This window comes from Cololabis saira, chromosome 22 (genome assembly GCF_033807715.1).
Source record: "Cololabis saira isolate AMF1-May2022 chromosome 22, fColSai1.1, whole genome shotgun sequence".
In the NCBI taxonomy this organism is placed as follows: domain Eukaryota; kingdom Metazoa; phylum Chordata; class Actinopteri; order Beloniformes; family Belonidae; genus Cololabis; species Cololabis saira.
The window spans coordinates 18069937-18081299 of NC_084608.1; the positions used below are offsets into that span (position 1 = coordinate 18069937).

An 11363-nucleotide genomic window follows, 5' to 3' on the forward strand; every position below is an offset into this window, starting at 1 on the left:
AGGTATATTTATTTTAATATTGGAGTTATATTTGTGGTGCAATTTGTGGTGGCGCTACGTTTTGTTTAGTTCAGACCATTAAAAATACAAAAAACACTTATGTCTTTCTGCTTTCTTAAAACTATTACGTTTTGTGTGTGTTTATATATATATATATATATATATATATATATATATATATATATATATATATATATATATATATATATATATATATATATATATATATATATATATATATATATATATATATATATATGTATGTATATAGACCAGGCTCGAAGACCCCTGGCCTAGAGACAAATTAGGCTATGTTGTAATAGACACTATATAAATAAAATCTAATAGAATTGAATTGATGTATAGATTGTCAACACCAGAAAATACATTGACACATAAAAGACACTTATGCAAGAAGACACAACCGCATTGAGACAGTTTTGAAAGTGTGCCTGCCTTGTTTATTTGTAAAATATTTGTAAAAAAAAAAAAAAAGGTTTTGAGTCACGATGCAGTACAGTCTGTCTCCTGTCTCTTTAAATCCCAGAGCTTTAAAGCCTGAATTATGGTTCTGCGTTAAATCGACGCAGAGAATACGCCGTAGGGTGCGCGTCGCCGCGTACCCTACGGCGTAGGGTCTGCGTTGCTGTAACGCGGAACCATAAATCAGCCTTAAGGTGTTTGCGGCGGGTCCGGGGCAGATCCAAAATGGCGGCAGTTGCAAAGGCCCCGCATTAAAAAAACCGAGTGAATGAAGTCAGCTGACCTGAGTCCACTGTCACGCACCGCAGTATCCAGCATTTCTCTGTCGAGGGAAGACGCTAAAGGTACACTTCACGATCAGACGGTAAACACCATTTCCTTCAAATGCGCCTTAAACATTTTTTTTTTTCATTTTAAACCGGTATGTTTTGCTGTGTATCGAAATTAAAGCGTTTATCTTTGTTTTAGCGACAGAACCACATCGGTAGCAGTTTTGAACCAGGCCAGTGTCTCGCTATCACTGTCATGATACTGAATTACGAACATACGCTTGTTAACATCAGGTTACAGGGAGAGGTAAAACTGCATACGTGTTTACTCAGTTTAACATCCGTATTTAAAGCCACCCCCGAGGTGTGAATAAAGCTACCTGGTTATAATAATGTGCAGGAAACCTGTCAGTGAGCTCTGAAACCGGGGTTTATCATTGATCATGGCTGAGATGCAACCTCATTTATTTGTGATTATTATTATTATTTATATTATATATTATTATTATATTATTCTGCGTTTAAGAGGTTTGCATTTAACATCAGCATGTCCCTCGTCATCCCACATACATGTAACATTTCTCAGGTTCTTGCTCAGACCTTTAGGTGGCTGTCATTTAGTCCAGAGTCCTATTTTAATGCAAACAGTCATCATATCTGACTGGACTGTTTCCCCATGTCCAATTTAAACTATAAACTACTAATATTAGGCAGTTTCACATTTTTGCAATTTTGCACGTTCATTAGCTATCAGATCAATATCTTGCTCATTTTTCTGTGCAGAAGTGTAGTCAGGTGTCCAGATTTTCCCCAGACAGTCATAATTTGCAAATTCCAGTTTTGCACCATGCTCCTTTTCCACTTCCTTAAAGATACTCACAGTTGTCAGTGAGTCATGTGCAGTGATCATATGACCAAGTGTCTGTTAAAGTCTTTGTCCACAAGCTTCTCCTCTGAAGATATGAGAAATGTTTACTTAGATAATAACATTAGAATGTGGTTTAAAGCCTGTAATTAAGATTATAATGTTTCTGTAATGGATTGCTTATTATAGGTAATGTAAATTTAATTGTTTTTATGATTTTTACCATCCATCAAGCAGGTGGAACATTTTCACTGGAACATTAATCATTGGCGCAAGACATTGTCATCTACTGTAGGTTGACAGGCTTTTTCAGTAATTCATCAGTCATATACGGATACTTTAAACCAGGGGTCCTCAACCTTTTTTCAGTGATGTACCCGCTGTGAAATATTTTTTCAGCCAAGTCCCCCCTAACCAGCGGTTGTAAAAAAAAGACCTAAAACAGAGCACTGTGCCATCAGTAACTGATTTATTAAACATAAAAATATTGCTGCTATGCTTAAACCGACAGGTTGACAGGTGAAGCCAGGTGATTGACAGGTTAGGTGGAACGATCCTGGTGTGGGGGATACTCTGGGGTTTTAGGATAATAAGTTGAATAGCCTACTCCTGAAGATAAAATTAATTATATGAATTTAGACTTATATTTTCCTCAATTATTTATGAAATATTTATTTTTAAAGGATTTTTGCATGGATGCTACTTTTTAAATATATGTATATTTTAAAATCTCACGTACCCCCTGTGGTGCCTTCACGTACCCCCAGGGGTACGCGTACCCCCGTTTGAGAACCACTGCTTTAAACAGTCAGATACTGTATACCATGTGCCCAGATTGTCTTCAGGGTAAAGATAAATGTAGTAATCCAACTGAAACCCAGGAAATTGAAGCAGTTAAACACCCCAAAAAGAAAGAAAGCTTAAAATATGTAATTCTTGCAGTCCTTATATTGATCTTTAGGTGGAGCTGCTTTACTTGGACACAGATGGGTAAACAGGAAGAACTGCACATCAGTGGGAAGGGCAGAAAAGGACAGAGAAAGAGAATAAAATGGAGGTGTTTAAAACATTCATTGTGCAAGCATGTTTGCTTGATCCATAAAGGTTGATGGATCCAGTTTGTTGCGCATGAATCTAATCTTAAACGTGTGCAGAGCATCCGCAGTCAGCTTCATGGGGGATGGGATTTAGTCACGACTGATGACGGCTGGAGCTTGCTGCTGCTAGTGGACAGTTTGTGCACCATATTATGTAGCACATTTTTTATAAAGATCTTAGGAAGGTAATCGTGGCAATAATAGGAGACTGTTATAAGGAAAAATAGCACATCATTTTGACATGCATGTGAAGGGGGATATAACATGCTGCTCTGTAGGACTTCCCTCTAATATTAACCTGATACGTCATACTCAGTGTTGTCGTGGATCTGAGGTGTGTAACTGAGAGGGAGATGAGAAAGGTGGCCTACTTCCCATGTTGCTGTATTTTCCTTTCTGTGGTTACTACAGAAGGAAACAAACTAGGTGCCAGCACAGAGCCAGCGTGTAAAAAGAAGATATGTTTTAACTTTAATAACGCTTTTGCGTTCAGACATTCAATTTATGGATTAATAATAAAGAACTGATTCGTGGATGGAAGGCTCCTTTTATCACTTTCTGTAGAAATATTGGTGCTGCAAGTGATTAATTAATTTACATTTTCAAGAAAATGTGTATAAACACATGTCTTTTAGTCTTATTTTACATACAAGTAAATACTGTGTTGTTGTTTTTAGTGGTTCATGTTCTCATGCTTCTCTTCTTCCTCTTCTTCTTTTTTTTTGTCTAAATTTTCCAGTCGTACAACTAATCTATCAAGATGGACATGTCCAAGCTGCCCAAGATCCGAGATGAAGACAGAGAGAGTCAGTTTGGATTCGTTCATGGCGTCTCTGGACCAGGTCAGCTTTACTTACCTTTAGTTATGAAATGATTGTTCCACATTTTAATTATAACACATGACAATTATTCTGTAAATCAGAAACCATGAGGTTTAAACATTTGTAGTGACAAGTAGATGTGTACCTAGTGTGACAGTCCTTTTTTAAGGAGGCATATTTGAATAGCCTGTAATATGTGACCTATTATTACGGACCAGTCACTGCAATCAAGCCCTTCGTGGACATCTTCATGGGACTCCCATCCTTCTCGGTTATTAGTTTGGCTCTACTTTATCAAACAAATCCATCTCTATAATTTTGAATAAATGTATTCTCTCAGCTGTGAGTTTCAGCTCCTTCATAGATGTACAGTAAGATTACAACCAGAATTTATAACAGACTGGCCCAGTTCTTATCTATTCTGTTGTGCTTGTCCTTGTCTTGTTGAATCATCTATGACTTGCAACTGAGATTGACCTCTCTAAATGTTTTGCAGCTGAATAGTTAATGTTTTGATATTCTGCACAGATTAGGTCACCCAGTGTCACATGCAAGAGAAAAGCTCCACAACACAACTGCATGTTTCTCAGTGGGGATGGTCTTTTTTTTATTTTCTTTGATGGATAATTTTTCTTTGTTCTGTGAACATATATACATGTAGCTGTTGTAAGTTTCTATCTGTATGTCCAAAGGAAATGTGTCTTAGCCCATTATTCTTCCAGGCTCATTAGTTAAACCTTTTTCATATTTCTCTTTCAAAAGTGGAAAGTAGACACTGTAGGTTTTGAGGTTTTCCTGCTGCTTTAAACTACCCATCCTAATGGCTTCACAGAAAAATACTCATCTGTCAAAGAATATTTAATGAAATGTGTTTTTGTTTAATCTTCCCTTTCAGTGGTAACGGCCACGGCCATGGCAGGAGCAGCCATGTACGAGCTGGTTCGTGTGGGCCACAGTGAGCTGGTGGGAGAGATCATCAGGCTGGAGGGAGACATGGCCACCATCCAGGTCTACGAGGAGACGTGTATCCTTAACTCTTAACAGGGCCATCTAATTTGATGTTTGTAAGTTTGCATTAAAGCGAGTATCTGTGAACGGGTACAGAACAGAAAATACTCGCGTTTGAAGAAGCTTGTATTAGTAATAACTAGGGTTTGTCCCGATCAGGATTTTTCAGTTCCCGATCCGATCCCGATCACTTGAGTTTGAGTATCTGCCGATCCCGATTTTTCCCGATCCGATCACCTTTTTGGCTCCCGGTACATTTCCAATACTTTTTTTCCGATCAGATACATTTTGGCAATGAATTAAAAAAATAAAAATAAAAAGAGGACTAAAACTAAATTATCCCAAATTTCTTTTATTGTCCATCGGAGAACAACATAGACATATATTTCAACAAAGCTTATCAGCACTGGTGCCACAAAATGTAAAACATGAAATTGTAAACTAAAACAAAAAATGCAGAATAGTGCAATAACAAAAATAAATACATTTAACTTCAAAAGAGGTAGTTGAATGACATCCAGTCAAACTCACAAACACAAGAAAATTAAATTACTTTTTGGCTTTACCTTAGTGCAACATTCTGAATGGCATGAAATGAATAGCAGCAGCTTAATGCAACATGAACAGATATAAAATTTCACAATTCAAACATGTAAACCATGTTAGTTTCGCTTACTTCGTCACTTCCGGCCGCCGACCGGAAGTGACGTTAAATGCAACGATATATAAAACGATTTAATATATATTAAAAACATGAATAACTAGGTATGTCCCGATACTTATTTGGCCGATACCGATGTTTTGAAAATGCCGTGATCGAGCCCGATCGGGCGGCCGATCGATCGGAACAACACTAGTAATAACCCCTCATTTAAAATGAATTGGATTTTCCTGAGTGGCAATTCAGCTGGAGTGTCGGTGGGAGACCCCGTGCTGCGGACAGGGAAGCCTCTTTCTGTCGAGCTGGGTCCAGGAATCATGGGGTCCATCTTTGATGGTATCCAGCGACCCTTGAAGGACATTAATGACATCACACAGAGTATCTACATCCCCAGAGGAGTAAACATCGGGGCCCTCAACCGAGACCTGAAGTGGGAGTTTACTCCTAGCAAGAGCCTGCGGGTAGGAGCCTCTTCAGACTGTAGGTCTTTGTCTAGAGGTGAAGCAGTTAAGCTGCATTTCTTCTGTTTTCTTCCTGTTAGGTGGGCAGTCACATCACTGGGGGAGACATCTATGGGTTAGTGTATGAGAACTCCCTTATCAAGCACAAAATCATGCTACCTCCCAAGAACAGGGGCACCGTGACCTATGTGGCTCCACCTGGAAACTATGATGTCACCGTGAGTTTGACGAACATCTATCTATACCCGTGTTTTAGAAGCAGCTGTTAGATTTACTCTTTTTTAAATGATTTGTGTTTTTTTTTTTTTTTTTTTGTCAGGATGTGGTGATGGAGCTGGAGTTTGAGGGTGTGAAGGAGAAGTTCACCATGGTGCAGGTGTGGCCTGTCAGGCAGGTGCGGCCTGTCACAGAGAAGCTGCCCGCTAATCACCCGCTGCTGACTGGACAAAGAGTCCTGGACGCCCTTTTCCCGTGAGTCACACATCCGTCCTCAGACCTTTCATCGCAAGAAATTATGAAGAGGTTGTCCTAAACTTAAAGGGGATCTATTATGGCATCTAATACCTATTTTAAACAGGCCTTGAATGTCTTAAAAACAAGCTTTTGATTGTTTTTGCTAAATAAATTAGAAATTCAGCCTCTAAGCCATGTTTTTATCTTCCCATTCTCTAACCTCATTATCTATGCGGGATTCTGAGGGGGCGGGGTTATGATAATGAGGCACTGTGCTGATTGGCTGCCTGAATGACGCGATACACCGCTACGGAAAAATGGCGGAAGCTCCGGCCGGCGGAGTTGCACCGTGTCATAACTGCATGCGATGCGAGCGAGCGTCAGCGACAAAATCAATTCTATCCATCCATTTGCTTTATTTTCTATTGGACTGTCCTAACTGGCCACAGCGCGACGCGGCGTGCCGTGTTGAGCTGAACAATTGTCGGACGCCCTGCTTCTATTTTCTTCCTGTCGCTCGCGTTGAAAGCCGGTTGAAAGCGCTGTAGGAAACGGTCACGGATGAGGAACGGCTGATCCAGTTAGTTGAAATGAGAAGTTATCTCTATGATTCCTCCTCATTTCACCACAAAAACCTCAATAAAGTGGCAGCTGCTGGATGGAGGTGGACAGAGAGCATCCGATGTCACGCAGTGTGACGCGATAGTCGGACGCTCGCATGCAGTTACACAGTGTTTCGTTGTGGGCGTGGTTTGCATTTTGGTTACGTAACGAAAATCAGCAGAATCCGAACGGCTCGTAGAAGCCACATCACACTGGACGGCTCATCCGGGCGGCTGTACAGACACTGCAGAATTTGGCTGCTTTCCTCCTTCTCTGAGTTGGCAGGCTGAGGGGAGACCACTTATGTTAAAGCAAGAAAAAACATGTTTTTCATAATAGGTCCCCTTTAAGGCTCTCTCTTTTTCTGCTCGAAGATGTGTGCAGGGAGGAACCACCGCTATCCCAGGAGCCTTTGGCTGCGGAAAAACCGTCATCTCTCAGTCCCTGTCCAAGTACTCCAACAGTGACGTCATCGTCTACGTAGGCTGCGGGGAGCGTGGTAACGAGATGTCAGAAGTACTGCGAGACTTCCCTGAGGTAGGTCATGGTAGTCATGATGTTTTGTCTTAATAAGTAACCTTGAATTAACTGAAAGCTTGGTCTGATCATCAGCTGACAATGGAAGTAGATGGCAAGACGGAGAGCATCATGAAGAGAACAGCCCTGGTGGCCAATACTTCCAACATGCCTGTCGCTGCCAGAGAGGCCTCCATCTACACAGGTAAACAGTAATGCATTTAAATATACTCATTTATCACAAGGGAGTGTCCCAGGTAAACTCTACCACACCTCACCTGGTTGTGATCCTTGTGTCGTCTCTTTCACTGAGCTCGGACTTCCGTTTGTTTGGGCAGGAATCACACTGTCCGAGTATTTCCGAGACATGGGATACAACGTGAGCATGATGGCAGACTCCACCTCCCGTTGGGCCGAGGCTCTCCGTGAGATTTCCGGCCGTCTGGCTGAGATGCCTGCTGGTAAGTTTGAAGATCTATAAAGATTGTAATGAAAAAGAAAATTATTTTAGAAGAGAAGAGGTTGTCCAATTATTTGTAAGTACAACAGTATTTTATAGATTGAAACAATACGGTGCAGAGCAGCATCTGGATGCATCACCCACTGAAATTATGTTTGGAGGCGGGGGTTCATACCTATGAAGTAATTCTGCTTCCCAAGACACGATTTCTTACCTTCAAGCCTTCAGATCTTTCTTTGTTTTTCTTCTCCTTTTTATATACAGCTATGTATTTAACCAGAACTGACAAAAGCGTAGATGCAATTTGTTTATGGGAACACTTTTGCTTTCATGGCTTTGGTTAATGAAAAAGTTCATTACAGTTTGACTAGTGAGTCTTTTAAACGATGACTAGTTCACCACATCTGATTTTAGTATCTGGGTTTTGTGATCGCTAACACAGTTTACCTGCCCTGGCAACAGAAATGGTTGCATGTTGAGAGATTGTACAGATCGGCTCGAGGATGTACTTTCATCCAAACTCATCTTTAACTCCTCCTTGACACCCAAACCCAAAACTAATTTTCAAAAGCAGATCCACCAATGATGGAATTTCAACAGATCTCCACTCCACCTGGATACAAAACACTGGTGTGAGAATGTTATTCATAGACTTCAGTTTAGCATTCAATACAATCATCCTATAAGAGCTCATACACATCCTGGACCGGCTGGGTGTTGGTCCCGCTCTGCAGCTGACGCTAGACTTTCTAAGAGACCACAGGTAGTCTGGGTTGGCAGTGTCACATCAAGCACCATTGGGGCGACAACAGACCCCTGTGTCTGGGGGTGTACATTATGGATTCCCTCTATTCCCTCTATGAGGTTCTTATAGACGGTCTCCATAATCTGCTTGCTCACACTAAAAAAGTTGAGCGTGCATAGTAAATGTAGCCGTTGATTACAAGATTTAAAGATGTGGTCAGTGTTGTTACTAAAGTTAAGATTGCTGTCAATAAAGGTACCTAAATATTTAAAGTCTCCTACTACCTCTACAGTGTGATCCTTGATTGTAAGGGGCTGCACAGGATATTTTTCCAACACGACCAGTTCCTTTGTTTTCGTCACATTAATCTCCAAGAAGCTCAAATCGCACCAGTTATGGAGAAAAGACACATGTCATCTATATGTGCTCTCACCAACTGTACCCCCCTTCTTAAGTAGAGCAACCAGGGCCATATCGTCTGCGTACTTAAACAGACTAAATTTCTCTTGCTCCAATTGGATCAATGTGTGATTTGGGAACTCTAGTGCCTAAGATGGTAAATCCCTGAAACACAAGTGAATGCAGCAAGGAGGATCACAGGTGCCTTAGACACTAGCCTCGTGGGCGAGACCACCCACCCGTCACTGGACTCCTTCAGTCTCCTGCCTTCAGGAAAAAGGAGTTGCGTATAGCAGAATTGACAAAGTTGACTTTGGCTTTAAAAGTGGAGTGACTCTTAGCTGCATTAAATATCTTCTGTATGTGTCCACAGACAGTGGTTATCCTGCCTACTTGGGTGCCAGGCTTGCCTCCTTCTACGAGCGTGCAGGCAGAGTGAAGTGTCTGGGTAACCCTGAGAGAGAGGGCAGCGTCAGTATTGTGGGAGCGTAAGTACAACTTTACACCACTAGAGGGAGACATTGCCCTGCTCATCTTTTACACAGCAGCTAACTCACACTGTCCCCTGTTTTCAGTGTTTCCCCTCCTGGTGGTGACTTTTCTGATCCTGTCACGTCGGCCACACTTGGTATTGTTCAGGTAAATGATCACATTCTGATCCTCTTCATCTTAATTAATGAACGGATCATCGTCAGTTTGTTGGCGTTTCATTTCTGAGCATGCTTCTCTTCTCTCAGGTGTTCTGGGGTCTGGACAAGAAGCTGGCTCAAAGGAAGCACTTCCCCTCCGTCAACTGGCTCATCAGCTACAGCAAATACACTCGCGCCCTAGATGAGTATTACGACAAACACTTTCCCGAGTTTGTGCCCCTGCGAACGAAGTCGAAGGAGATTCTACAGGAGGAAGAGGACCTGGCTGAGATTGTGCAGCTTGTTGGAAAGGTAACACGGAAGAAGTGTGACATACTTATGTATATTCTGTGATATCACACTTTGCATAAATAAGAGAAATTGTGATTAAACACTCGTGACAGGCTTCCCTGGCAGAAACTGATAAAATCACGTTGGAAGTGGCCAAACTGATTAAAGATGACTTCCTGCAGCAGAACGGTTACACTCCTTATGACAGGTAATATAGCTGATAAAACAGATACTTGAAAGTTTTTACTGATTATTCACTACAAGCATGTTGACTTTCTATGAAATAAACTGTTCTTAAAAAGCTTAACAACTAAAAAACCTACTGTCTGTTAATAATCACAAATTTTGGTGCCCATCTTCTCAGGTTCTGCCCCTTCTACAAGACAGTTGGCATTCTGTCCAACACGATCGCTTTTTATGACTTGGCACGGCACGCGGTGGAGACCACAGCTCAGAGCGACAACAAGATCACCTGGGCCATGATCAAGGAGCACATGGGAGAAATCCTCTACAGGCTCAGCTCCATGAAATTCAAGGTGTGTTTCGACGTGTGCAAAAGTTATCTGCAGGAGCTTCCTCTTTTTAATCAGTCACATCAGAGCAGAACATGCAAAAAAATGCAATGATTATGAGATTGAGAATAGCTGAAATTCTTCACATTTGGATCTATAAAAGTTTGGGCATTTTTTACAGGTTGCTGTTTATATTCTGAAGTTTAATTTCTCTGTGTGCGTGTCCAGGACCCCGTGAAGGATGGCGAAGCCAAGATAAAGGGAGACTACGCACAGCTGTTGGAGGACATGCAGAACGCCTTCCGTACATTGGAGGAATAGAACTCCGACTGTCCCAGCCTTCTACTTTCCACCTCCTGACCCCTCCACTGCAAAATCACATTCCACCTCCACGTATTCCCAGACGCCGTGTGCTCCCCTGTGCTCCTTCGTGACTGACTGTGTGGACGTATGCGTGCAGTTTCATGTGGAGGGAAAAGAGAAAGATGTACTGTATTAATTATATGTTGCCTCACATAAGGCGTACTCTGGATCCTCTGCATGGTCATTGATCGTGTGTGTGTGGGTGTTTGTGAGTTAAATGCGTGTCAGATGGATCACTTCACCCTGATTCTCCTTATTCTCTGTTTACATGATTTCAGTGTGTAGACGTGTTGCTTTCTCCGAAGAAGACTGTTCGGTTGATGTATTGTAATTCATAGACCATCTGTACAGAAGAGTAATGAATATAAATTTAATAAGATCAGTCTATTTATTGCCAGCGTTTTGATGTAGAGCCTTTCTCTTTGTTTTTATGGTTGTGTTTCACGCTGTGACGTGCTGTGTAATGTGCTGCGTGGATGTGTAAGCAGCAGACTGATGCCTTGCTGTCCACCTGTTTCATCGTGTTACTCCCAGAGAATTAAAACATGGAGGAAATGAGAGCAATGCTTTGTGTGTTTGTGTTTGTGCTTGTTTAACTTCATTGCTGGAGCGGTTGAACTGGTCTCTCTGCATGTCACTGACGCAGAAAAATCCAGCGCTTTGGATGCATCGCATTTTTTAACTACTTCAACCACAAAAGCAGAGCTTAATTTAACTCTGATGACTA

At 41.5% G+C, this 11363-nt stretch overlaps 1 protein-coding gene across 2 annotated transcripts; it reads left to right on the forward strand.

The window, feature by feature from the left end:
* The first annotated feature begins 715 nt into the window (after positions 1-715).
* On the forward strand, positions 716-11196 carry atp6v1ab (ATPase H+ transporting V1 subunit Ab). Of its 2 annotated transcripts, none has more exons than XM_061713875.1 (15): positions 716-847; positions 3454-3556; positions 4431-4559; positions 5451-5665; positions 5746-5883; positions 5985-6136; positions 7096-7258; positions 7334-7442; positions 7576-7698; positions 9215-9329; positions 9417-9480; positions 9579-9782; positions 9875-9969; positions 10126-10297; positions 10502-11196. In XM_061713875.1, exons 2-15 carry the CDS (start codon positions 3475-3477, stop codon positions 10592-10594), a joined length of 1854 nt encoding a protein of 617 aa, XP_061569859.1. In that variant the 5' UTR covers positions 716-847; positions 3454-3474; the 3' UTR covers positions 10595-11196. The 2 variants fall into 2 exon arrangements, with proteins under 2 accessions (XP_061569859.1, XP_061569860.1); XM_061713876.1 differs by having other exon boundaries at positions 725-827.
* The last annotated feature ends 167 nt before the right edge of the window (positions 11197-11363 follow it).

Bases quoted from the DNA above. Each gene is read 5' to 3' on its own strand.
- atp6v1ab (XM_061713875.1), top strand. From the start codon at position 3,475: ATGGACATGTCCAAGCTGCCCAAGATCCGAGATGAAGACAGAGAGAGT. The intron at 7,443-7,575 runs GTAAACAGTAAT...TTGTTTGGGCAG, and splicing joins AGAGGCCTCCATCTACACAG to GAATCACACTGTCCGAGTAT. The intron at 9,783-9,874 runs GTAACACGGAAG...CACTCGTGACAG, and splicing joins TTGTGCAGCTTGTTGGAAAG to GCTTCCCTGGCAGAAACTGA.